A 27507-nucleotide genomic window follows, 5' to 3' on the forward strand; every position below is an offset into this window, starting at 1 on the left:
TTTTTTTTTTTTTTTGAGACAGAGTCTCGCTCTGTCGCCCATGCTGGAGTGCAGTGGCGATCTCGGCTCACTGCAAGCTCCGCCTCCCGGGTTCACACCATTCTCCTGCCTCAACCTCCAGAGTAGCTGGGACTACAGGCGCCCGCCACCATGCCCGGCTAATTTTTTTTGTATTTTTTAGTAGAGACGGGGTTTCACCATGTTAGCCAGGATGGTCTCGATCTCCTGACCTTGTGATCCGCCCGTCTCGGCCTCCCAAAGTGCTGGGATTACAGGCTTGAGCCACCGCGCCTGGCCCTCCTTGCTTCATTTTAAGGGCAGCTGCCTGGTACCTGATGCAGAGTAGCAGCATCCCAGCAATTGTGTGTGCTTGCTTTTCTGTAGGTCACAACCACCTACATGCACACACACGGACACATACGCCTCAACAAACAGTGAAAGTACACAAAGTTTCCAGAAAGCAAACTGTGTTTCTAGTAACAAACCACAGTCTACCTCTAGGACCTGTGACCGGGTTTTGCCCTGAGAGGATGCTCCATGGGAAGTGCTCCTGCCCAGAGCCAGCAGCCCAACCTCCAGGCGGCTTTGGGCAAGCCCCAACAGGATGCCAGGTGGGCTGGTGAGCAGGAAGAGACGCCGCTCACAACCTCTCCTTGCTGTAATTTACTAAATCCATCTGGGGCTCCTTTGAGCCGTTTTCTGGAAATGCCACATTTCAAGGGTCTCCCTGTTAGAAAAGGTCAGAGAGTTTATGCGAGCCTTTCATGTTAAAGGAGCTTGGAAGAAAAGGAAAGGAAATGTATATTTTCAGCTTTAGCCATGATTAAGTAGGCTCAGGCCATGAGAACATTCAGATGATTTACATGATGTTACATGAAGAGCCAATTAGCCTAACAACTTCCAAAAAATATCTCCTTCAAGAGCACCCATTAGACACTTGGAATGCACCACGCGCTGTGCTAAGCTCTTCACTAGGGTACAGTGATTCATCTCAACTGCACTCCAACAGAGCAGGGCAGGCCCGCATATGATACCCATTTAACCTATGGGGAGACTGAGGCTCAGAGAGGGTCAGCAATCTGCTGGGGGTCCCACAGCTAGTAAGTGGCAGGGCAGAGATGGAAACTTAAGACTGCCCAAATCTAAAGCTGGAGCTCTTTTGCTCCAACAGCCCTCAAGCCTTGGGAGTCCTGACTTAGTCCTGTTTCCAGCATCTGAGTAGTGCAAGTTCATTAGAATGAAGATGAAGCCTTATTAAATCACCAGCTCTGGCCTGGTCTGGATGAATCCAGAAGACTTTGGGGCCTCCTTGCAGCTGGTCCTGGTCCTGAAACTCCCTGGTCACCTCCAGGGGGGCAACTACAGCAGATTCCACTCACTACCCTGTGGAAGAACCCCAGTGTCTATCATCTCTGTATGTGATCTGAGTCAATTCCCAGAACAGGTGGCCTCGGGTGGACTCAGGAGAGAGACGGTACACACTGAGATCTGTCTGGCTCAGGGGAGAGATTCTAGGCCCTCTCTGCCAGCAAAGGTCTTGGGCCACCCTATACAGACCACCAAGATGATTCCCTAATCTTGTAGATGGCCCCCCTCATACAACATGAGCCACCCAGAAAGTCAGGGTTCCAGATTAGTGACAGCTTATTTGTCAGCATTTATCTGCCAAGACCACAAAGCAAATAAGGACTCCCTCTGGAATTTTAGGGATCATAATGGAACGCTGGAGTGACAGTTAGGGTGTGGGCTCAGGAGTCAGACTGCCTGGGTTTCGAATTCTGACACCTTTATTTTCAAGCTGTGAGAACTTAGGTGACTTAACCTCTCTGAGCTTCAGTTTCCTCATTAGTCAAATGGGGATACGAGTCCCTATGTCATAGGGTTGGTGTAATGACTAAATGAGATAATGTGTGTGAAGCTCTTGACAGGATGCCTGGCACATAGCAATCACTCAGTATATGAGGTTGGTCATTGTGCAGATGATGGCGAAGGAATCAGTGCTGCCTGGACAAGGGGCTCCTGCGGGACTGCACCAACTTCTGGGGAACAAGTCAGAGCTCTTGTTCCTTCCCAGCTTTCCAAACCCTCCTAAGCCATCCAGGCCCACATGAAATCTACCTCCTTCGGGAAGCCACCCTGACTACTCCAGTCCACGCTGATCTCACCATATCTGAGCTCTTTCTGTGCACTATCTGTATAGACTACTCTAGCACCTAAATTGGCTCTAATAACTCTTTAGCTTCTCAAAGCAACCAAAGGCTCCTGGAAGGCAGACACCTCTAGTCCTTCCCTCTCCACAGCCCAAGCCAGGGCTAGGTACACAGTAGATGATCCCTTAGCAAGCCTTCAGACTGATTTCAGTGTGGCTGTGGATGCCTGTGACTCAGCCTTTCTCTCCCTCACTCCTCCTCACAGCCCTACTCTCCCTACTCACCCACCCTCTCCTCTGGTTCCAGCCAGCAGGGTGGGGAGTTGGAGCTATGACCCCATAGGACAGTTGTTCCCAGACTATAAAATGTCCAAAGAAACTTGAGGGTGGGGGAGTTAACAGATGGGGAAAAAAATGTTCCTTATTTTCTTTCGCCAAATAAGGACATGAAAAAATAAACTTGTCCCACCATCATTTTAGTAAAGAAAGGATGTTTTCACACCAATAAATAAGGGCATAATCCTTGATTAAAGGCTAATACCAAGCTGGAAAGTTTTAACCTTATTGAGAAAACAAAACAAAACAAAAAGAACCTCACTGTTGTTCTGAATTCTCTCCTTTCTCCAAGGACTGGGGAACACGTCAGCCTCCACTGGTCTGTGTCGGGGGAACTCATGGGTCTGGGGACAGCTATTCTGGAGAAGGTTCCTGCAGAACCAGGGTTCCCTACAAACACAGGACCCCTAAAGCCATTGGGTTGGGCAGATCCGGATTCCCTTTCAGCTGTCCCAGAGGAGGCTCACCCCAAGCCAGACCCTACCTATAACCTTAGGAGCTGAGGTGGGGGAGGCTCTGAGACCCTGTCCCTGTGCCTCTCCCCTCCGGGCAGGGCCGAGCCCCCCCTTCCCCGCCAATCCGGAGCAGATGAGGCGAGACTGAGCGGCAAGACCACCCTGGGAGGAGGCTGGGGAGACCTCTCCCCCTCATCTCCATCACCAAACTCAGCACTCGTGCCCATGCCACCCCCCAGCCCCGGCCTGGGGAAAGGAGGAAAAGTGGGCACCCTAGCCCGGAGGTGGCGGGGGAGGGGGTTGTGGTGTCCGAGGTACCCCGCTGGGCGGGCACAGATAGGATCTGAACACAGGGAAGCATGCCCTGGCTCTTTGATCCGCAGCCAGCCACGCCTGGCCTGGACCCGGAGGGAGGCACGGCTGTCTTCCGGCCCGGCTTTGCACCGCTGCCAGGGGTCCTGTGAGGCCCTCAGCGGGAGAGGCGTCCAATACCCCGCCCTGCCGCAAATACCCTCTATTCCAACTGCTCTCAGAAGAGGCGTGAGCTTCTACACTGAATTCAGCACAGAAACCTGCTAGGGGGGCTGCGGTTGACTGCATCGCGATCCAAAGGACCAGCGTCTTTTGTAGATTCAGTGGCTGAGCCAGGCCAAGTGTGCCGTGGAGGCCCGCGTGGACGCAGACCCGGGTGCTATGCAGATGCGCTGGAATCCAGGCACTTTCCGGCGCTCCGCAAATAGATGTTTCAGCCTGGATCGAGCGAGGGTTAGAGGATTAGTCAGGCCAGGGTCAACTTGAGAGTCATGTGCTCCCTAAATGCGACTTCTAGGGTGGAGTTGCTGTGGACGAGGGATCCACGTCGGAATCCCGCGCCCACGTGGCTGCCCAAAGCTCTGAGTCTCCGGGATGCAGGTTCTAGTCATGGAACCGAGTTGGGAGAGTAGCAGGGGCTGGGACTTGGAGGATCGGCTGAGGTCTGATGCTCTTGGCTGTGTTCGCGGCTCAGAGCCGTCGCCTGCCCGAGGGGCCCGTCACAGATGTGTGATGTACAAGCTCTGCATGCAACAGGAGCTCAATAAATGTGCGAAGGGGGGTATGCTTGTGTTCGCGCTGTATGCAGGCAGCCTAGAGGGAAGTCTCTGATTGGCACAGGGATGGAGGATGGGGCAAGAGCCGCGACAGCGCCGCGGAGTCCCAACGCTGCCGGTTCCCTGGGGTCCGAGCACAGCCTCAAGCAGCCCCAAGCCCTAGGAAGCCCCCAGTTCAAAGCACAGGGCGCACTGGAGGCTGAGCACCATACAGTTCAAACCAAGGCTGCAGTGGTAAGCCACGCCCAAGTCCCAAGGGCCTAGGGGACTCCCGCCCACGGCAGCTGGAGGAGAAACCTGGGGGCAGGAAGCAGGGGGAATATCGGTTGTAGCTGAGTAAGGGGGGCGTCAGGAGTTCCCTTTAGAGTCTCTGCGTTTCGGAAGAAAGGTGATCATTCTCAGGCTCGTCCGACTTCTCGCTCGGGGTGCGCTCCGGGAGAGAGAGCCCTTTAAGGCTACGCCCAGTGGGCGCGTCCCGGCCTCACCCGGGAGAGGAGGGGCGGGGCGGACCTGTGTCCCGCCCCCGGCCGGGCCCGCCCCCACCGCCCGCCCCGCCCCCGGCACTCGGCCGGCGGCGCCTTTGATGTTCGGACCCGCCAGCTCTCGGAGCCGCTCTGCCCAGCGCCCTAGCCCGCGCCTGCAGCCCGCCCAGGCGGAGTCAGCCCGCGCTCCGCCCGCCACGATCCGGGCTCGGAGGTTCGGACTCCGGGCTCGCCGCCCCCCGGGCCGGCTGCGCGCCCCGCACTCCCCGCGCCCAGCGCCCCGCGCCACGGCGAGCGGAGCGCACCATGCCGCAGCTGGACTCAGGCGGGGGCGGCGCGGGCGGCGGCGACGACCTCGGCGCACCGGACGAGCTGCTGGCCTTCCAGGATGAGGGCGAGGAGCAGGACGACAAGATCCGCGACAGCGCCGCCGGTCCCGAGCGCGACCTCGCCGAGCTCAAGTCGTCGCTCGTGAACGAGTCCGAGGGCGCGGCCGGCGGCGCAGGGATCCCGGGGGTCCCGGGAGCCGGCGCCGGGGCCCGCGGCGAGGCCGAGGTCGGGGCCGAGGTGAGCCCCCGCCGGCGCCGGCTCCTCCCCCGCGGTCGCCGCGCCCCGCCGCCCCAGCTGCGCGCGGCCCTCGGGGTCTCCAGCGCGCAGGGCGTCCCTGCCCCGGCGTCTGCCCCGATCCCCGCGGTGCCACCTCCCCTCACTCCCCTCCGGTTCTCCCTCCAGGCTCTCGGGCGGGAACACGCTGCGCAGAGACTCTTCCCGGACAAACTTCCAGAGCCCCTGGAGGACGGTGAGTTTCGGCCCGGCCCAGCCCCCCTTCCTCGCTCTCAGGCCCTGGCCTCGGTGGGACGGGGACGCCGAGGACCGCGGGAAGCCGGGTGCCTCCTCCACCGCTGCTCGGGAGGCGGCAAAACCCAGGGGTGGGGAGTGGGGGGCGGGCTTCCCGGGCGCCGCCGGGTCGAGTCACTTCCGGTGCCCTGACCTTTATAGGAGTAAACAGACCCCCGCCATTCCCGCCTCCCCTCCTGCCCAGGTGACTGACTAATCCGCCGTCTTCAGGAGACAGAACTGGCCAAGGTTTCTTGGTTGGAGGGCGAGGGGGGCGGGGGGAGGTCAAGTAGTGGCCGCCTCGGGGAGGCCTGCACTCCAGGTCCTTCCCCTACAACTTGGCACTGCGGATACTCCCAACCCGTACCTTCCCAAGTAAGGAACTTGAAGGGGGCCCCTTGGCAATTCTTTTTCTCTCAAGAGCAGACAGCCTTCAGTCCCAGCCGCCACCAGGGCTGGTGTGTCTGACCCAGCTGTGGTTTTTCCAGGCCTGAAGGCCCCGGAGTGTACCAGCGGCATGTACAAAGAGACCGTCTACTCCGCCTTCAATCTGCTCATGCACTACCCACCCCCCTCGGGAGCAGGGCAGCACCCCCAGCCGCAGCCCCCGCTGGTAAGTGGACCCCGCAGCCAGTGCCGCCCTGTGCTTGCAGCCTCCTTGACCAGGTAGGTGAGGCACCGGCAAGAGACTTCTACCTGGAACGAAATAGACGAGACTCCTGTGCTGGTCTTTCTTCCCATACACACCCAGTGGGATCTGAACCAAAAGGAGAACTTTGCTGAAGGAAGGAGAGGCCGCCCTGGGGCACCCCCTTGTCCTCTGGCTCTTGGCTTTTGTCTTCCCAGCTTGCTCATAAGCGGGTGCAGTCTCTGTCCTGGTGCTGGGCGATGCCAGGGTGGGGTCTTCTTAGAGAATTTTTGAGTCGAGACCACCGTCTCTCCTGACTGCTCTGATCTGATCTCAGAGCTTTGCAATTAACTTTCTAACTAGCCCAGGAAACCCTGAGCCTCCTTGGCGCTTGGAGGAGTGGGCAGGAAAGCTGATCTGTTCAGGTGCCCTGGTTGTGCAGGAGAAACGTGCTGTACTCGGCTGTGTCCTTACTGGCGTGAGTGCACCCTTGCCAAAGAAGGACCCTGAACACCATGTGTGGAAAGTGGGTTCTTAGGAAACTGGCTTGGTCTCAGACACACCAGGAAGGGTTGGCAAAGGTGCTACAAATCAGGGATGTTGAGAAGGGACCAGTTTAATGAATTCGGGAATTAAATATTTTTAAGTCCCAGTGCTTTGAAAACATTTCATGATCATTACAAACCATGCCCATTGGTGCAGATGACCTAAAGTGCGAAGAGCCTATTCTGAGTGCTTTGGAGCAGTACAGCTGTGCTTTTAAGGAAATTCCTATTCGTGTTTCACACTCTTCTCAGTTGGTCCAAGTTGGGGTGAAGGTACGTGGAAGGTTTGGAGACTGTGGTAAACGAGTGTTGGGTGTGAATGTAAGCCCAGTGCAGGTGGGGCTGGCAGGCTGGAGGCTCACATGGCTACAGTGGGGTCACCAGAGGGAGGAGAGTAACTGCTAGGCTGTTTCAGACCAGGAGTGAAGAGGGTGGTTCTGAGAGCTGCTGGATGCCAAGTCAGTGGGAGTGAGAAGACATACAGGCTTTCCAGAAGCCCAGGCTGGAAAACCTGTTATATGGCCAGCTCTAGAAATGAACTCCTTGCCCTTTGGGCCCCTATCTCCTCATCTGTAAAATGAGCATGTTTTCCAAGTAGTCTCTGTATCCGACTTTCTGCTCTGGAGTGGGTTGGTATATGAGGTGGTTCACTTCCTTCCAAGTCTGTGAGGTGAGGGGCGTGCCCCCCAGCATTCCCGCCCGATACAGTGACTATACCCAGAGAACTCACCCTGCATGAGCCCATGCTTAACGAAGATGCATTTTGGATCCCTACAAGATGTAAACCCTTAGATTTGGGACCAGGTTAACATAACTTACCAGTGCCAGACTTCTGACAGGTGAGCCACTTGCATGGGGGCCGGGGTCACCTTGGAACCATGATTAGACAAAAGGCCTAGGCCCAAGGCTCCACTCCAGCCTCCTGGGGCTCCACAGCAGCGCAGGGAAAAGGCCTCCTTTCGGAGGTCATCTAGTGGTGTGGGCAAGTGCTGGGGGAGTATCTGGAGCAGGGAAGGCCTTGTTCTGCTGTCAGGGTATGGGTGATGGAACCATTTGGTGTCCTTTGGCCCACATGGGTCAAGAGTGGGCTCTAAAAGTCAGGACAGTGGGGGAGGCACACCACCACTGACCTGGGTCATTCATTTTTCACCTTTCAGTCTTTCTCAAGCTACAGCAGATACATTTCTATGTATCGCACCTGCTCCTATAGGTACATATCCCCTTGCCCTCCTCCCCACGCAGCCACAGTCCCCACTGTGTGGCTTCTGGGCACACATGAGGAGAAGAAGGACGGGCTCTGACACTGGCTCTCTGTGCCCTGGCCTCAGCTGCTCTGTGGGGCTGCAGAAAAGGACAGAGGCAAAGGTGTAAGCTGGAGTGACACTGGGTGAGGAAGATGTATGTGAATGTAGGGGAACCTCTTTTAAGCAAACCTGACAGTTATAAACACATAGCAAGTCAGAGTATTTGCTTGCATTACCTGAAGACGTGTGGGCATTTAAAATGTGATTGGGTTTTACCAAGCAAAGTGGATCCACCCCCACATTTTAGAAGCACATTTATCATTGGATTCAAGGTTCATGTGTCTGGAACCCGGAAGGATCCTCTTATCTTGGGTCAGGAGCCCCTTGCAAGGGCCCTGAGGAAAAATTGCCTTTGGAAGATTTTTCCAAAGCTGGTCACTTTCCCAAGCCCATCTTTAAAGGACAGACAGCTTGCTGCTCGGGTCCTGCCACAGGCCTTAGATCCAGGCCCCCATGCCCTTTGCCCAGTCTTCTCTGAGGGCACCCATGTGGTCAACACTTAGCTGAGAGGCTTGAGGCCAGTCATTGGACCTCCCTTGGGAGCGGGGAAAGCCTGTACCAGGGACCTGCTCTGCCCATGTGGGTGGGATGCCCATGTGGCTGCTGTGTTAAGAGACCTCGAAACAGGCCAGCTCGAACCTTGCCGGGAGCAATGGGCTGAATGACCACCCCACAGCCAACTGCCACGGGACATACTTTTTTTTTTTCTTCCGAAAAGGTTCCTTCTTTTTGGTAGTTGGCTTCTCTTAAGCTTGTTAGAGGAAGAAAAAATTAGGTCAAAGTTTATTCCATGAACACTGTCAAGCACCTAATGTAGGCTTGCAGGCAGTTACTGGCCTAGACCAGTAACCAGGGTTTTTTTGTTTTGTTTTGTGTTTGTGTTTGTGTTTTCTTAGAGACAGGGTCTCACTCTGGTGCCCAGGCTGGAGTGCAGTGGTGTGATCTTGGCTCACTGCAGCCTCGAACTCCTGGGCTCAAGCGATCCTCCCACCTCAGCCTCCTGAGTAGCTGGGACAACAGGTATGCACTACCATACCCAGCTAAGTTTGTTTTTGTTTCTGTAGCGATGGGTCTCACTGTGTTGCCTGGGCTTTGGTTTGGTTTTGTTTTCTCTTCTCTGCTTTGAGACCTGAGAGTAGGTGGAGGTGGTGAGTGGGAGGATAGTGAGCTGATCTTAGGCTCTGGGATGAGTAAGGCATCGTTCCTTAGGCAAACTCAGGTTCCTGGATGCATACAGCAGTGTAGTCAGTCTTGTCATATCCAAAAATGATGTGAGGCCGCGTTGCGCTGTGGCTTCTTCTGTGAGCTCCACTTGGAGTCTGTAGCTTGGACAGATGCCGAGCCTTTTGCCATTTTGATGAAATATCCAGAATAGACACATCCATAGAGACAGAAAGAGGATTCGTGCTTGCTAGGGGCTGACGGAAGAGGGGCCCAGGGAGCGACTGCGCATGGGTATGGGGATACTTTCTGGGGTGATGAATAGGTTCTGGAATTAGATAGTGGTGGCAGCTGCACAATCTTATGAATATACTAAAAGCCACTGAATTATATACCTTTAAAACAGCGTATTTTACGATATGTGAATTACATCTCAATTTAAATAAGAAGGCTGAAGCCTTTGGCTGTTGCAGGCTTGGGGCCATGTGTCCCTGTCCCTGATCTCCACAGCCATCCAGATGCCTAGGGATGCCCCAAGCCAGGGGGTCAGGCGTCAGGTGTCAGGTCCAGCAGAAGGAGCCTCACTGAGGCAGTGGACTCATGTTGGGACTCCCGGCAGGTCCAGAGCGTGCCCGGGGGAACAGGAGGTGAGGGTATGAGCAAGGCTCCAGCAGAGGAAGGAAGTGCTGCTGACGCATGGCCAGCCTGTCCGAGGAGCTTTGCAGAGATGAGTAGGTGCAGGAGCACCCACCGGCTTCCACATGCTGCAAAGCGAGCCATGGGCCTTGCTGAAAAGTGTTAGTTATTGGTGTTGAGCGCCAGTCCTGGTTGGAGTGAAGCCTATTAGGTGGGAATTTGGCACCAGGCTGGGTACCAGGTACTGGACCCCCAGACTGGAACCAGGCTCTTCCCCTGGGAGTGCCCGGCTGAACAGAGGAGACAGATAGAGACCTGAAGCAGAGCTGGCCAGAGGAGTGCTGTCACTGAGGTGTCCCGGGCAGAGCCAGCCCCAGCCCCGGCTGTGAGGGAGGGCCCACTGAGCAGCACTCTGAAGGCCACAGGGTTTGGATGAAGACAGAGGAGGGACTGGCAGGCCCCAGGCTTCCCTCTGAACACATCCCAAACCTCCCTACTTCTCTGCAGTCAGCACCCGAAGCCCCAGCCATCGCCATCTCTCACCCAGACAGCAGCAACAGCCTCCAGAGGACCCCTCCCTCACCCCCTAACCCCCATCCTAACCCACAGTACAGGCTTCATGTAGCAGCCAAAGGGGTCCTTTAAAAACAGAATCAGATCACATCTCTTACCTGATTAAACCCTGCATTAGCTTCCCATTGCTCTTGGAGTAAGGTCCAAGCCACTCACCACAGCTGAGCGCCTGGGTGGCCCCCACCAGCCGCCCCTCATCACCTGCACCAGCCTCTTGCTGTCTCCCTGACGGCAGTCCCCTCCCTGTCCTAGGGGGTCTTACAGCCAGCAACTTCTTTCCACCCCAGGACTCCTACACTGCTTCCCTCCGCTTGGAAGTCTCTGCCGCAGCCCTGCACATAGCCGCCACCTTTTCATTCCTCACTCAGGGCTCAATTCAGATGTCTCCACCTCAGGGAGCCGCCTCTGACCATTCCCAGTGGGACCCTCCTCATCCCTCGACTCTGGCTGCCTTGCCCGCCCTGGCAACTCTTTAGGCTCAGACGGTTGGCACTGCTTTACAATGCACTCACCATGCTTAACCCAAAGAAAGCCCGGCTGTTCGTTTCCTCCTCTGCACAATGGGAGTGGTGAGCCCTCCTCCCAGAGTTGGAGTGAGGACCAGCAGCAGTGCCAGGGAGGGGCCCAGAGAGGTGCCAGTGCAGCCTGGCCAGGGGGAGTCAGCCATGACTGAACCCTTGTCCCTTGCTGGCCTGGCTCCCAGGGGGCCAGTGGTGGCTCACTCATGGGCCCCACATGGACTTGGGCACGGAGGGGTCTGGAGGTCTGAACCCGGGGACTGGGGACTCAGGTGTACAGGCCACCTACTCACTACCCTGCCTGACCCAGAATTCTTAGGAGGGAAAGTGCTATCCCTGGGGCCACCAGGGAGCCACAGCCACTCATTCCTTCCTCAGAATTCTCTCCTGCCACCACAAAGATTGATCTGAAAGAGACTCCCCTTCCTTGTCATGTAAAAGTCCTTTACATGAGACATTAGAAGCTTAAGCTGTTTTGTTTAAAAAAAAAAAAAAAAAAATGGCGCGGTGGCTCATGCCTGTAATCCCAGCACTTTGGGAGGTCAAGGTAGGTGGATCACTTGAGGCCAGGAGTTCAAGACCAGCCTGGCCAACATGGTGAAACCCAGTCTCTACTAAAAATACAAAAATTAGCTGGGCATGGTGGCACACGCCTGTAATCCCAACTCCTCTACTCGGGAGGCTGAGGCAGGAGAATCGCTTGAACCTGGGAGGTGGAGGTTGCAGTGAGCCCAGATCAGCCACTACACTCCAGCCTGGGCAACAGAGCCAGACTCGTCAAAAAAAAAAAACCAAAAAACTTTCATGGCCATCAGCCTGGGAAGCCATGGCCACCCTGTGCGTGCCCCTCATTCTTGCCATGATGCCACAGGTGTGGGCAGCCTCCTTGCTCGCAGCCTCCCCTGTGGCTCTGGCTTGCTCCCGGGCTGCCTTCTTTCCCAGGGTGAGTGATGTTCTGTACACATCACTCCTTCGTTTCCACCTTGACTTTTTCCTGAAGCATAATACCCACACAGAATTATGGGGTCAAGGGGCAGGAAGAGTCAAGGCGTTTGCTTCCCTGGTGCCCCAGTTCGCTGTAGGTTCTGAGCTGTGAGTGTCCCGTGCTTACAGTGGCTCAGCACAGCTGACATGGAGTTCTGCCTTGTTTGCTCTGCATTGAATAGGTTTGTGGTGGGCAGTGCGACTGTGAGCTATTTTGAATTACATTTCTTTCCTTGGAAGGCTGCCTGCATAGTATTGGCTATCACATTTGAAAAATCTGCAGCCTCTTCTCCGCTGCTCCCAAGGTGGGACTTTGAGGGTGGCTCCCTCAAAGCCTTGATGCCTTTCAAAGCCAGGAGAGCACCATGAAGGGGGCCGATGCTGCAGACCCCTGGTTAGAGCCAGGCTTCCTGCCCCACCCTGTCCTGGGAGCAGGGAGGGATGGCTGGGAATTCAGGGTGGCTTGCCCCTCCTCTGGAAAGTTAGGGTGAGTACCAGCTCAGCAGGGCAGAAAAGACCTTCCCAAGACCCAGGGCTGGCAAAGAGCCGTGGATTGGTTGCTGAGACCTGGGATCCTTCCCCCAGCTCTACCAGGTTCCACCAAGCCAGTTTCCACAGCAGCACTCGGGAATATTCATACCAGCACTGCCACCTCCTCAGCTGCTCTGAGACTCAAGTGAGCGGGGCTGAAGCAGATGAGGGTGGGCCCCTTTCTGGGTCTGTGGAGACCATACCCCATCCCCTGCCCCTCCAAGGAGGGAGGTTTAGCTGAGCTTAAGCAGGGCTCTGGGGGTGCTGGTTTAAAGTCACATAACTGCTGAGGTCAGGTGGGTCAGGGGTGGGCCCAGAGCCTCCTGGAGGTGCAAGGCAAGCCACAGCCCCTCTGAGCCTCCACAGGCTGTTGCGGTCCCAAAGCCATACAGTCACACCCCTCACACCTTGTGACTGGTGCTTCCTGCTGCTGTGTACAAACAAGGCTCCGTTGGAGGAAACAGGTGTTTTATCAGGTCACAGGGGCCCCCACCCCCAATGGTACAGTGCACAGATCCTCCTGCTGCAGGTGGGGACAGGGAGGCCAGATCAGGGAAGGGACTTATCCAAGGCCCCTTAGAGGAGTGGACAGAGGGAAGGTGTTGAGTCTGCGCGATGCACCCTCTGATACTGTATCTGCCATTCTTTGGGTGGCCCTGGGTGAGTTACTTAGCCCTCTGGGCCTTAGTTTTCTTATCGAAAACTGAGGATAATGAGGGTTCTCACCTGTTTGGGTCAGTATGGAATGGAAAGAGACAGTGTATGTGAAACCCAGCACACAGTAGGTGCCTCCTGAGTGGCAGTGGTGGTGGAGGGAAGGCCTCTACTAGGAGTGTGAGTGCTCCGAAAGCTGAGGTGGGACTGGGGCCTTGGCTGCACTTTCCTTTCCCAGCTCCCCCGGGACAGTGTCCTCTGGCCTACCCTACCCTTGGGCCCTCAGCCTGTCGATAGACTACACTTTCTCTGCTGTAATCTGGGGTCCACACCCCGACTGAGTCCCTTCTCTATACTTGGCCTGGGTTAGCACGTGGCGGGCTCCCTCTGCCCTTCCAGAGCTCAATCCTGGGAGACAAAGAGACTTTCACTGGGAGCCTCTAAGTTGGCTTTGAGGTTCTGCTGGAGTTGGAAAAAGGGCACAGGGGAGGGAGAGGCCAGTGGGGGCAGCAGGGGAGGCTCCTGAGAGAGGGGCCTGCACAGGTGAGAGGGGGAGAACACTCTGGGCGGGGGCCCTGCTGGAACAAAGGAGGAGAGAGGCAGAGGCTGGCATGCTCCACCAGCAGAGGGGCAGACAGAGGCCCAGGATCTGTGAGGGATGTGCGGTGACGCTGGAGAAGAAGGGCTCAGCCTGTGACCTTGGTGCTGGGGCAGCACAGGTTCCAGAGCCTGGGAGAGGCTGATGGGCACATGCAGCATGTTGGCGTCATGGTAGGGCAAGGCGGTGCCCACCTGCAATGGTGTGAATTGGACACGGAGGACAAAGGCGGGGAGAGCCAGCTGCTGGGGCAGGGTGCATGCTAGGAGGCATGGGGATCATGGGAGGAACTTGAGCAGAGCCAAGAGAGGGGTAGGCTTTGGGCGGAGAAGACCCAAGGGTGTTGGGCAGTGCAAGGCAGGGCTACCTCAGAGGTGAGAAGTTTCCATTTTCCCATCCTTCCATTTGACTCTCATGCTGTCTCGGGGTTCGGGAGCCTAGGGTCTGGCCCCCTGATTGCTGAGGGGAACTCTGCCCCACAGGTCAGTGGCTTGCTCAGGTCCCAAGGCCCATTGGTGACTTAGCCATGGTGTGGAGAGCATCTCTGACCAGCACTGTCTCTAGCAGAGCTCCAGGGTCCCTGGGGCTTTGGCAGGGGTGGAGGGTGGGTGTCTCTGAGAAACCAGGATGTTGTCAGCTTCTTCATTCAGGCAGTTTGCTGCCCTGTTTCGCCAACCTGTCATGCTTGGGGTCTGGACCTGGGAAACCGCCTCCCTCCCTTAAAAACGTGTGGCCCGCTTCCGCTGCTGCATGCAAGCTGTCTGCCGCCTGGGTGGGCTTGTCCTCCGCAGAGGTGCCCCCTTCCCCTGCTTTCTGCTGGAACATGGGGCTCCTCTTGGCCAGTTCCCCAGGGAGCAGAGGGCCTCCGTCCCTTGCTGGTTAGGGATTCTGGCCTAGGGCGTAGCTGGGATGAGCCTGAGTCTGGCCCTCTTCTGGGAGGAGGCCACCTGCTTGGGTTCTGCTAGCAGACTACCCTAGTGCCAGAGCAAGCCTGGGGACACACAGCCCTCACTCCGCAGCCCCGACTCCACAGCTAGAACTCCCTGGAGATCAGAGGAGCAGACTCTGTGAAATAAGCTTCCTCCTAACCCCCCCACCCTGCCCCCCATTAAAACCACCAGCTTTCTCTTCAAGGGCAGGAAAGCTGTCTGGGCCCCACACCATGTGCTTCCAAATGATGAGTGTGCGGCAGAGGCTCCAGGCATGGATGGGCAGGACGTGGCCCCAGGGAACAGTGGGTGTGGGCTTTGGGAGTTTACATGGTTAGGGCTGCCCCCACTCCATGTCTGAGCTGGTTTGGGTGCCAGTGGTGGCAAATCATCTCCTCCCAGGAAACCCAGTTTTCCCATGAGGGCAGGGAGCTGTGATGGGAAGGAAGCCATCCCTTCCCCTGCTGTGTGACCTCACGCAAATCTGTGAACCTCTCTAGGTCTCAGTTTCTTCCTCTAAAATGGGGTGGGAATCCCTGGCCATGGAGAGGCCTGTGTGCTGGGTGGGCCTCAGCCGGGGTCTGCTGGGCAGCTCCCTGCAAGTACTGCTCCAGAGCCAGCCTCCCCATCAGGCAAGAAGGGGTCGTGGGGAGGGAGGGACAGGTGATGGGAGTCTAGGCCGAGGGATTCTGACTAACTCTGACCTGGCTCTGGTGGCAGCGGGCCCAGCCTCCTGGCCTGCTGGGCCGCCATCTGAAACGCATTACTGATGCTTTGTAAACTGCACATCATTTGGCCACATGAAAGCCTGGGACCTAAAAATAGCTGCTCCCAGAGGACGCCCCGCATTGGTGGGGCTCAGCTGACCTCTGCACGCACACCCACCCACCACCAGGCCACCTCCCTTGCCAGGGAGCCCCAACTGGCAGGGCCCCACCCACTCACCCTCGCAGTGTGGGCAGCCACTGCCTGGGGCCAATTTATCTGGGCACAGGTCTCACTTAGCTGGTCAAAGCTTCAGGCCCTGTGGCTGTACCCAGGGCAGAATGTCTGGGAGAGCCAGGAGGAGGCTGCTGAGGGTGAAGTGGTGGTCTCAGGACCCTTCCCCAGACTTGTCATGCCTGGAATGCTGGCGGGAAGCTTATTGGAAAGCTAGTGGAACCATCTTACAGAAGAGGACACAGCAGCCCCAAGGAGGGGGAGCACTGGGAGGGCAGTAGTCTGATGTTTATTTGGCCACTGTCCAATGTTGGACGAAAGAGTCACTGCCAACGTGCTTGTGAGAGTAGGGCACGGCCTGCCTGGGAGACCCCAGTGTCCAGTGGAAAACCCACTAAGTAGGAGGCAGGGCAGCACAGGCCTCCGAGCTGCTAGGGTTGACTCTTTGCCCTGCTGTCTGTGGGTTCCCTCTCCTTATGGTCTCTATGACCAACTGCAAACCACTCTTTTCCCTAAAAATAAACATGCTTATGGGATTGGGGGAAGCTTTGTAGCTATCAAAGGAAATAATAGGGTGTTTTAGAAAATTACATTGTGTTTTAAATAACCAGCATGAAAGTCATTAAGTTTGAAGTTTCATTCAAATCAGATGGCTCTGTGGCTGGCCCGGTGGCCAGGCAGGCAGAGGTGGGTGGGCCCTCTGAGATGCTGAGAGGCAGCCTGTGGAGAGCCTTGCGGCGGTGGCAGCAGTGAGGTCTCTGCTGGCTGGGTACAGCCAGGGTCCAGGCTGGCTGGCCACTGAGTGCGTGCCTGGCTGCAGCAGCCACCCCAGAGCTCGCTGGCAGCCTTTGAAGCAGTGGGCAGCCCCATGGGTGGGGGTGTGGGGACAGATGAACCTGGAAGAGCCAAGGCCACAGGGTTGATGGCCATGTTGCGGGGGGTGGTGTGAGGGATGGAGTTGGGATCAGAAAGGGCTGGAGAGGATCTGTGGGGCCCAGGCCACATCTGTTCATTTCACCACTGGATTCTCAGCGCCCACCCTAGGGCCTGGCACACAGTAGGTGCTCAGTAAGCAGTTGTTGAAAGAATAACAACAACTACAGTAGTTCATGTGTCAAGCACTTCCCAAGCACCAGACCTGTGCCAGGGGCTTTTACTCATGATGGTATCAAGATGGTGCAGGTCGACAGGGCGTGGTGCCTCACACCTGTAATCCCAGCACTTTGGGAGGCCGAGGTGGGCGGATCACAAGGTCAGGAGTTCGAGACCAGCTTGACCAACATGATGAATCCCCCCTCTACTAAAAATACAAAAATTAGCCCGGCATGGTGGCGCACGCCTGTAATCCCACTACTCAGGAGGCTGAGGCAGGAGAATCGCGTGAACCCAGGAGGCAGAGGTTGCAGTGAGCCGAGATTGTGCCACTGCACTCCAGCCTGGGCAACAGAGCTAGACTCTGTCTCTAAAAACACACAAAAAAAGATTATACAAGCCAAGAAAGCAGGTACTACTGTGGCCTCCCTTTTGCAGATGAGGAAACTGGGGCTCAGAGAGGATAAGGAATGCGCTAATACCTGGCAGGGTCAGGATTTGAACTTTGGTTTGTTTTACCCTGAAACCCATGCTCCTCCCTGCTCTGTCCCACTTGCTGTAGAATGTGTGGAGATGGGGGCACGGTGGGCCAGGAAGCTGGGTGGTACCCCCAGCACACTGCCAGATTCATAAGCTGGACCCAGCTGGATTCCTCTGGCCCCAGAGAAAGGCCATTGCTCTCACTGCCTCCCCAGGGGTACCTCATAGCTCTGGGCCTGGGTCAGGGATGACCCCTTTTCTCCCCAAACACCTGGCAAGTTCAGGGCTCCCAGGGCCAAAAGGGCTGTCTTTCTTACTTGAAAGGCAGATGCCCAGGGCTTCCAGAAGAAATGTTACGTGGAAAAGTATCCGCAAATGACATTAGGATTGATTCTGATTTGGTGCGTGATGGAAGGACAGTTAAGGCCTGTCTATAGGTGGATCACTTTCTCTTTCTAGTGTTGGTCCTGATGCAGCTCAGGGCCTGCTGTTGGACTCCTGGGCCAGGCACCCTCCTCTGTATGGTCCCGGGCTGGGCTAGGGGATTTCCTAGGCTGAGTCGTGCAAAATGCTGGATTGAGGCAGCTGAGGGAGTCCCAGCGTATGGGTGCGCCCGCCCACCTTATTCCCCCATGGGAAAGCTGCTTAGGAACCAGAGCTGCTGCCAGCCCCACTGGGGCACTTTGAGGGCAGTTTCTTCTTCTCTCGCTGCCCCACCGCCTCCCACCCTCTCACTCTGGTCATTGTGGGCCAGCCAGGAGCTCAGTGATCTGGCCTGACAGGAATCAGGCAGTGGTCCAGAGGAAATCAAGGGCTGGCGGCCCCAACCTGGCACAGTGCTGGCATTCCTGAAAAGCCTTTTTCTTGGGACATACTTGCTTTTGATTTTTCTCCTTTTGTTTCACTTTGTTCTTAAGTAAAAAAGGAATATTAAGAAAAAAGCACAAATATTAATCTAATCCTCACAGCAACCCCATGAGACCTGGATGTTTTACAGATGGGGACCCCCAGGCATGGAGAGACTTACGCCTAGTGGGTACTGGAGGAGGGATTTGAACCCAGACATCTGACTCGGCATTCGCTGTCCCTCCCATTACACTCCGTTGCATCTTTGGCTGCGCACATGTGTGTTGCAGCCACAGCTGGGTGCCTGGCTCACCCGTCGCATCCCTTCCCACTCCTCAACCCCAGGAGTTTGGCATTTCGTCTTCTGCCCTGGTTGCGTAATGCTACACCCAGGTGTGTTTCTGAGAGCTGTCTGGGGCAGTTTTGTGTGACCCTCCCCTACTCGCTTCATGAAGGGCTCTCCTGAGGCTCCCATGCAGCTGGCACAGCCCAGCCTCCTCCCTCTGCTCACACTGGGTGTGAGGGCTCGGGCAGCAGCACACAAGGGCCTGGCACCTCCAGGACCTCCTTTCCATGCCTTGTTTCCCTTTGGATAAATGGCTAGACAGTCCAGACAGAGCCCCAGGGGCCTTGACTGGCCGTAGCTGGGGGAGTGAGCGCTTCATGACCATGGCCTCAGGGCAGGACTGTCCTCCTAGGGCTGGTGCAGGCTGCAGGACAGAACACATGACTTGGAGACCCTTGTTTTGTCTTTGCTCCTCAGAGGCTGCTAGATTAAATTGGGGCAAGAATGCAGGGCCGAGGCTGGGGAGGCGATCTCCAAGGCTCTGTCCCTCCGCCCTTGAGCCCCTGCCTTTTTGGGCCTTGCCTGGACTCTGTCACTCCTGGGCTTGGAGCTAGACAAGCCGCAGTGAGAGTATCCCAGCCTCCGGGGGCTGTCCCACCCCTCCTCACACGTGGGGCCAGGGAGCACCAGCCAGACCCTGTGGGAGGGATGACCTCTTGCTTTTCTTTTGGTCATTTATGACTGAGAATCAAAATCACTTCCTTCAAGGACAGAGTGCCCTCACCTAGGGCCGGGGGGAGGTCAGAGCCACACTACTAGCCAATTGATTTCAAGGAAGATGCTTGGCAGGCTGCTGCCAGCAGAAGTGCTGCCTGTTGAGGCCTGTCACTGAATGGTAAAGATCTGTGGCCAGAAACCCCAATGGGCCAGATTCCAATCCAGATCCATCACTGCTTGCTGTGAGACCTTGGGCAAGATTCTTAGCTTCTCTGTGCTTCACTTTCCTCGTCTGCAAAGTCCGTATGCACAGCACAACGTGGTTGGGAAGACGTGGGATTCCGGCAGGGGTGGAGCTCTGCAGACTGCGAGACACTCAGTTGGCTGTTACTAGTGGGGGCTGCCATCTCTAAATCTGCACCTCTGGTATTTTCCTGCCTTTTCTGGAAAACAGCCTGAGAACTCCTCAAACACCTGCATCCCCAGATCCCTGTTTTCCATTCCCTACTGCCAAAGACAGCGTAGCTATGAGGTTGTGCTCGGTCCACAGTCCATGCTGGGCTTCTGGACGGCTGGGCACTGATGAGGAGCTGCATGAGTAACTGCCTGGGCTGGGGGTTGCCCAGCCTCAGGGCTGCTGTGCAGTCTCCAGGCTGTGTTGGTAGCATCAACTAGCAGCTCAGTTGCAGCAGCTCCCGGAAGCTTATATTTTCCTCTAAAAACATCCTGTCCTGAGGGGCGTTCACCTCAAAGTGGAGGAAGGAAAACGCAAGTAAACGAATGCATAGAAACCACTGGAGGCCATGGGCCAGGCCACTCGGCTAAGTGGGGCTCAGTGAGTTCCGAGGGTGCCTTGGGCCGGGCTGGGCTAGAGCAGGCCTGTGGTTTGCCAAGGCTGCATGCAGGGACTCCAGTCCCCACCTCCGCTGTGGCAGGCCCCTTTATCTGATGTCAAGGTCAGGCGGTGGGTGAACTGGCCACACGCACCTAGCAGAGCTCTGTGCAACTGTGGCAACAGCCTTGTGCCAGCAGGTGAGACTGAAGCCTCTTGGTCCAGGAGGGTGTGGCCTTGCCATCTCCCACCCCTTCCAGCTCAGCTGGCCACGCAGCCACACTCTGTGCTTTTTTCTGTGCTTTGTGGTGGGCGTCTGGCACAAGGCATCCAGCACGCTGTGGGCAGGGAGCTTGCAGGCCGTCCTTTGGAGAGCACTGTGTCCTGGGCAGTGGTGCCTGGAGCGGGGGCTAGGGATAAAAGGGCATGAGCAGGGGCACCTCCAGCCTGGCTGGCATTCTCGGCCCTACTGGAGTATTATCTGCAGAGATGGGGTCTGTGAAAGCCCACAAATCGAGGCCTGGTCCATATGCAGGCAAGCCTCGTCCCACCCCCCGGGCAGTTGATTCTTATAGTCTGAGGCCTTGAGGGGCATCCTGCTCAGCAACTGGACAGACAGACTCCTTGGCACTAAAGTGCCACTGGTGCTGGACAGTGGGGCTCCAGCTCTAGACACAGACTCCTGGGGAGCTGTAGGGCTGACTGGTGGGCCCTAACAGTGCAAAGAAGGAAAGTGAGAACTGGAGGGGCTGTGCCAGGGGAGCTGGGCCAAGGGCTGAGACCAGCCTGCACTGTGCTTCCCAAGCCACTGCCCTGGCATGGCATGGCCCGGGTGTCTGTACAAAAGAAGGGGTGCTTTTTCTAATTAGCACAAATGCCCTATGTAAATTAATGGCAGCCCTGATATTGACTGGTCATTCTGACTCCCAAAGTATTGCAGGCAGAAGAGGACAGGGGTAGGAGGAGGCCAAAGGGTCTTAGGTACCAGGTAGGATGTCCTGAGTCCAAGTAGTGGCTCTAGCTCCTCCCAGCTTCCTAACCTGTATGCTGCAGTGACCCTGTGCCCAGCCCCAGCCAGGGTGCCTTATTTAGTGCAGCCACATTCTCCCTAAACACTGGCTCACACACACCTCCCACCCTACCTGCACTGGACTCAACTTCAAGGGCCCTGTTCTAATACATTCCATATAAATAACTTAGGGCACAATCCCAGACCACAGGAAGGACAGGACAGATGAACAGTCAACTATAGCATAGTGGATCGGTGCTACAGAAGGAGCTGGGGATGAGGGAATGGCAAGGGACCCCTCCTCAGATAAGGAGGGTAGGATAGACTTCTAGGAGGAAGTCTCATTCATATGAGTCCTGAAAGATGGATAGGAGTTTGCCAAGCCAAGTAGTAGAAGAGTGCTCCAAACAGAGGGAATCATGGCCCTCAGAGCCAGTGTCCCCACGTGGCTATAGCACAGAGTGAGAAGGGGAGAATGAGGCTGGCACCACTGAAGACCTGGAGAGCCCATAAAGGGCCCTGACACTGACCTGGTAGAGGAAGGGCTGTGGGGCCACGGCTGACTTTCTCACCTCACTGAGCCCTGCTTCCCACATGTGTGAAATGGGAAGAATACATCATGCCTGCCTCAAGTGGGTTGTCACACGTGGCATTTATGTTAGTCAGTGTCACCTCTGTGTGCTTGGCAAACAGAAGAGTAACCATAGCAATAGCCCACCTTTCTGTCTGGTCAGCCTTTGCCCTGGAGGCAACAGAAGGCTCAAGGTGGGGATCTGCCCTTCCTTTCATCGGCTTTTCCCCAAGGCCTCTCCCAGCTCCGGACCAGGCTTCAGGAGCAGCCTTCCGCTTGAGGGACCTGAGGGAAGAAGTCACAGCCCACAGCCCTGTGGCTGAGGACGGGGGCATGCACAGGTTCTGGAGGCACCGGGATTCTAGAGGTCTTCATGCAACAAGCCTGCTGAGTGCAGAGCCCAGACAGACAAAGAGATGCTAACAAGCAGACCCTGCCTTCCAGGACCCCCAGGCTAACCTCTGCTGGCTAGGCTGGTGGCACCCCAAGCCAGGTCACAGGCCTTTCCACAAGGTGACCCTTAGACTGAAGTCAGGATGATAGTGGGCCAGCCTGGCCCAGAGCAGGAGGAAGTATGGAACATTGCAGGAGGAAGGCACCTGGGCCAGAGGAGCAGGCCAGCATGGCTGTGCCGTGGTGAGCAGGGGCCATGGCTGGGGCCTTGGGGCCATGCTCAACTACTGCCACCAGACAGGCTGCCAGTGTAGGCAGAACCCCCATCCCAGGGGTCCTAAAACTTGTTGGAGCATTTTTTGGGTGAGGGAAGCACTGGTTCCGGTCACCCTGACCAGCCAGGCTGGGAATAGGAGAGACTGAGTTTAGAACTGGGACAGTGTCCTGGGCACAATAATCATAGGCCCTTTGCACTGTCATGGGTGTCCTTTGCAGTGTCGTGGGTGTCGTCCCAGCTCTGCCACTTACTAGCTGTGTGACCTTATGCCTCAGCTTCCCCATCTGTCAGGTGGGCATATTAGTTGTACCTAAATATCAAAGGTCTGTGTCAGGAGTATCTGAGTTCAACTCTGCACGGTGCTCAGAACTCTGCCTCACACATGGGAAATGCTCCGCTCACATTAGCACATGCTTTTCTCTAGGCCTGAAGCATTTTTTTGCCTGGCACATAATAGGAGCTCATAAATACACCCTGACCGAATGGTACCAATATGACCAGCTGAGCATCCTGATCTTCTGGGGGGCTGTTTCTGCTGGCACAGTCCCCTGCCACTGGGAGGCGTTCTTGGGAGGGCCTTAACAGGCCTCACCTATCCCCTACCCCCACAGGCTTGAGGCCAGAGGAAACAGCAACTTTCTTCGCTGGGAAAGTGTTGTGGGGCTCAAGCATTTGGGGGTTTTCAGAGTCAACCGTCAGAGGCGAGGGAGTTTCTCTGCTGGCGGTGGCAAGGGCTGTCAGCGTGCGCACAGCCTGCGAGCAGACCGCTGCGGTCTGCAGGGAAAATGCCGACTGTGTTTATTTTTCACCTGAGCCTGCAGGAAGTTGGGGGGGTTGGGGGTGGTGGTGAAGGGGGATGCCAAGCCAGGCCCAAGCTCGACTTCAGAACAGAGGAGAACTACCTCAGGAGTCTCCCGTTTCCACTTCCTCCTGCCTGGCCCTGCCTGGCTCTCTTCTGGACTCCTGCCTGGCAAACAAGAGGGCATGCTGGAACACCTGAATGAGGAATTCCTAGCCATGGGCTAAGGAAATAGTTCAAAAGGGTGAGGAGCCCCTGTGGGACAGTGGACTGGAGTGGCCTGAGGAAGTCTTTGAGCAGTAAGAGCAATGCAGTGGCAGGAAGGACCACCTTTGCTGGGAGTGAGCCCTGTCACCAGGCATCCAGTAGAAGGCTGGACAGGCACTGGTGGGACAGAGATGACTCTCAGGGTAGCCCTGGGGTGTCTGGGATGGTGGGGGAGACAGAGGGGCAAAGGCAAAAAGCAGGAGTCTGGGGTTTGCTGATCAAGCAGTATGGACTGCTGGTGAGGCATCAACACATTTAAACATCCCAGCATGCTTTGAGCACTTACTGTGCACCCAGCTCTATGTTTGGTACTCTGCCCTCAGAGGGTGAGGGCAAGATGAAGGTGTGCCATTGAGATGCTCAGGGCCTGGTGGGGACAATCACTGTAGGCCTGCCTCCTTCCATTGAGGGCTGGGCACAGTCACCATCAGGGGGAGCAGGGGAGGGGGCCTCCAGTCACCGGGTTTCCCATATACACGCCAGGCCCCAGGTGACCCCACCCTGTAGTCTAGGCAGCCTGGCCCTGAGACAGCCTTGTGCTGGGGCCCTGGAGTGGGACGTTCCACTGGGTGAGGGGGGACATGGGTGCCAGGCCATGTGCTGGACGGCTTCCCCTGGCTCCTACCACCAGGCACAAAGAGGGCTGGAGATTGAGGCTAAGAGACAGCCTGCATGAATGTGGGAGGGACTGGCCAGGCCCTTGATGCTCTGCCCTGGAGCCCTGGCCACCCCAGGACCTCCAGCTGCCAGTGAGTTCTCTGCCCCACCCCTGCCCATCCAGCACTTCTCCTGTGGTCTGACAGCAGACTTCTGTTTAGTGCATTTTTTCCCAGTTCCCAAGGAAGGCTGGTAGACAGAATGAGACCACAGCCTGCCAGGCAACACCCCGTAACACTGCCCATCACATGCATATGTACTAGGCCAGTAGCTGTAGACTGGTCTGGATTCTCTTGGAGGTTTCCTAGGCCCAGCCTGAGCTGTGCTGCAACCTGGGGCTCAGGTGGCAAAGCTGGACCTGAGCCAGGCCCAGCATGGCCAAGGAGGGTCAGCTCTGGCCTGCCCGCTCCTGGCAGGAGGGCTCTCCATGGCTTCCTGGCCAAAACTCCTGTGGGTAGTTTCTCGGTAAACCACCCACTCGCAGGGGAAGGGGAGTTTACTGAGAAACTTGCCATGGAGCCATGCTCTCACTACCTTGGATCAGAGCCCCAACTCTGGGCAGAGCAGAGACTCTGGGACTGTCTTCCAAGAGCTGGCACCATGGACCCCTGGCTCAGCTCCTTAGGCTTCCGTGCCTATTCTGCTAGCCAGGCGTTTGGTCCATCCCAAGGGTCAAAGAGCCAGAGCCAAGGCTGGATGGCAAGGCCTCCTCTGAAGCAGGAGCTTAGACTCGAAAGCCCCCCATACTCCAGGCATTTGTGCCCTAAGGTGGTGAATGGTGGAATGCTTTCTGGCAGGATCCAATGTTCCTGAAGGAGTAGGCCCTGAGGCTCAGTCTCCGTGCCCTCAGCTGTCACGAGGCCTGGTCAGGGCTGATGCTGTCTGGCTGGCTGGTGCTATTCTAGGAACCTGTTAGGATAAAAACACTCCAGGGGTTTCCAGGAAACTTCCTACTTTAACAGGCCCTTGGCTCCTTCTCCCTAGAACTTTAGGACAGAGCAGAACTTTTGCATCTGTGACCAATGAGGTGAGTAGGACTGGTATTCTCATCTCCATTTTACAAGGAGAGAAAATGCAGCTCCAGAGAAGGGATGAGACTGGCCCAGGACCCTCTAGTAAAAGGTCAGTGAAAAGGTCAACAAGCCTAGAGCTGGGCTTCCCAACCTACCTCACATCATGGCACACTTTCAAAATTATCACTGGAGTAAATGAAGAAGGATGCTGGAGACTAAAGCACCCATGGGAAGTCCCAGGCATTGTGAACAAGGAAGAGAGTAGAAGGTGCTGGGGTTACAGAGGCAGCAGGGGCCAGATCATGTAGAGCTTTATTTATTTGAGACAGCATCTCGCTCTGTCACCCAGGCTGGAGTGTAGTGGCACAATCACGGCTCACTGCAGCCTCGATCTCCAGGGCTCAAACGATCCTCCTGCTTCAGCCTTCTGAGTAGCTGGGGCTACAGGCATGTACCACCATGCCCAGGTTAGTTATTTTTATTTTATTTTCAGTAGAGACAGGGTCTTACTATGTTGCTCAGGCTGGTCTTGAACTCCTGACCTAAAGCAATCCTCCTGCCTCAGCCTCCCAAAGTGCTGGAATTACACGCATGAAGCCACGGTGCCCAGCCCACAGAGAACTTTGTAGGCTCCAGGTCAGGAGATACTGTGGGAAGCCACTGGAAGCTTCAGGCAGAATTGACACGATCTCATTCCTGTTGCTGCTGGATTGAGGACTGGCGGAGGGACAGGAGAGAAGCAGGGGTCTAGGGAGGGGGCTGCCGCAGTCATCCAGGTGCAAAGTGATGGTGGCTTAGACTGGGTGGGGGACAAGGAAGAAGGAAGAAGTGCTGGGATTCTAGATACATTTAGAAGGTAGAGCATTAGGATTTGCTGACAAATTGGATATGGAGTATCAGAGAAGAAGTCAAGGATGACTCCAAGGTCTTTAGTCTGAGCAGCTGAAAGGATGGAGTTGCCATTAACTGAGGAAGACAGGGAGGAGTGTTTGGGGCAGGAGGTCAGAGGTTCTGATCTGGATATGTTGAGTTTAGGGGGCATTTCCGACCACCAAGTAGAGTTGAGTAAGCATTTGGAAAGTAGAATTCCCAGAAGTGGGGCTGGAGAAGAAATGTGGAGTCATCACATGAAGATGTTTAAAGCTGTAAACCCAGATGAGAGGAAGATGGGAGCCAGAAACAAGGTCAGGAAGGAGTGGTCCATGAAGCTGGAGGAATATCAGGCAGTGTGGCATTCTGCAAGCCAAGTGAAGAAACTCTTTCAAGGAAGTGGGAGAAACCATTGTGTCTGATGCTGCAGAGAGGTCGCGTAAAATGAAGACTAAGAACTGACCATTGAGTTCAGGATTGTGGAAGTCACTGGGACTCTGACAAGAGTCATCTGGTGGAGGGATGGGGCAAGAGACTGGCTGGGTTGAAGGCAGAATGAGGGCTGAGAACTAGGGGCAGTGAATGGGGACAGGTCGGCTGAGGTTTCTGTAAAAGGGAGGAGGTGGTAGCTGGGGGAGGATTTAGAGATGGGAGAAATGGCAGCCTGTTTGTACCCTGATGGGAAAGATAGGGTTTACAAAATGCGTGACACAGTCCCTGGCATGTGGCAGGTACCAGATGCCTGAAGGAGTTCACATGTGTTCACACACCCTGCAGCTGCCCCAGCCTCTCCTCTTCCTTGCTAGCCATCTATAGGGACATCCGCCCCTGTCTGCCTGAGGAAAGGAGGAAGCCTGGGAAGCCCTGTTATGTAAGGCTCCTCCTGGTGGGCAGATGGATGAGCAGGGCCCTGACAGGTGGCAGTGTCAGCACCTTCCCCAAGACCTGAAGGGAAGGGTGAAGCCTGTAGCCCGGAGGCAGGAATGTGAGGAAAGATGCCAGCAACAGGGCTGTTGCTGGCAGGTGTGGGAGCCTGTGCCCAGCTGGGAGCTTCATTCCTTGGCTACAGTGGGGCTCATACCCAGCCTTCCATCTAGGCTTGCCCTGGGCTTCTAATAACCAAGTGCCAAGGGACTGTGCCAGGCCCCCTCACCATGAGCCACCCTTCTCCAGGCCTGGTAATAAAGGGGCCATGAACCCTATTCACTACTAGGAGAGATGCCTGAAGCTCTTAAGGAGTCTGGCTAAATTCACCCAGTCAGGAATTGCACCCACAGAGTGGGGAGGAAACCAGGCCACAGCCCCTTATTACTGACTTGCCCCAAAGACGTCTTGTTTCCTCTGTGCCAGGGGTCAGTGATCACTCATCCATGCTCCCAGCCAACAGCAGCCCTGCAGATGGGCTTTTCAAAGTGGGAAGTTGAGCCTTGGTTGCAGAAGATGTCTCCAGGGCCCTGACCGGTGCAGATGTACACTGAGAATACTGTAGAGCTGGGCCTTGGCCCTGGCAGCGACTCCCTGCAGCCAGGTCTCCCTGGGGAGCCCCTCCTTCCAGTCTGCTGACTGAGTCATCTCTTGATAGAGCAATGCAACTAGTGTTAAGAGTCTTGGCCAGGCGCAGTGGCTCACGCCTGTAATCCCAGCACTTTGGGAGACCGAGGCGGGTGGATCACTTGAGGTCAGGAGTTTGAGACCAGCCTGGCCAATGTGGCGAAACCCCATCTCTACTAAAAATAAAAAAATTAGCTGGGCATGGTGGTGGGTGCCTGTAATCCCAGCTATTCGGGAGGCTGAGGCAGGAGAATCGCTTAAACCCCCAGGAGGCGGAGGCTGCAGTGAGCTGAGATCGTGCCACTGTACTCCAGCCTGGGCCACAGAGCGAGACTCTGTCTCAAAAAAAAAAAGAGAAAAGAAAAGAGTCCTGCGGTGCTGAGGAAGCAGGAAGTATGGGGGCTGGGCAAGGTTGGCCCTGGAGGAAGCCAGGCCCCATCTCCCCTGAGTTAGGGGATTGAAGAGGGCCCTTCCCTGTGTCAGAAAATCCTGTTAGGCCT

General features: G+C 56.1%; 1 protein-coding gene across 1 annotated transcript in view; it reads left to right on the forward strand.

Moving 5' to 3' along the window:
- Positions 1–4613: 4613 nt before the first annotated feature.
- The window catches only part of TCF7 (transcription factor 7), a 33426-nt gene continuing 10532 nt past the window's right edge, over positions 4614–27507 (forward strand). Inside the window, 3 exon segments of the mRNA XM_025388257.1 lie at positions 4614–5077; positions 5243–5309; positions 5836–5960. Coding sequence (XP_025244042.1) covers positions 4817–5077; positions 5243–5309; positions 5836–5960 — 453 coding nt within the window. The 5' untranslated portion in view covers positions 4614–4816.

Source organism: Theropithecus gelada, chromosome 6, assembly GCF_003255815.1.
Source record: "Theropithecus gelada isolate Dixy chromosome 6, Tgel_1.0, whole genome shotgun sequence".
Lineage (NCBI taxonomy): Eukaryota > Metazoa > Chordata > Mammalia > Primates > Cercopithecidae > Theropithecus > Theropithecus gelada.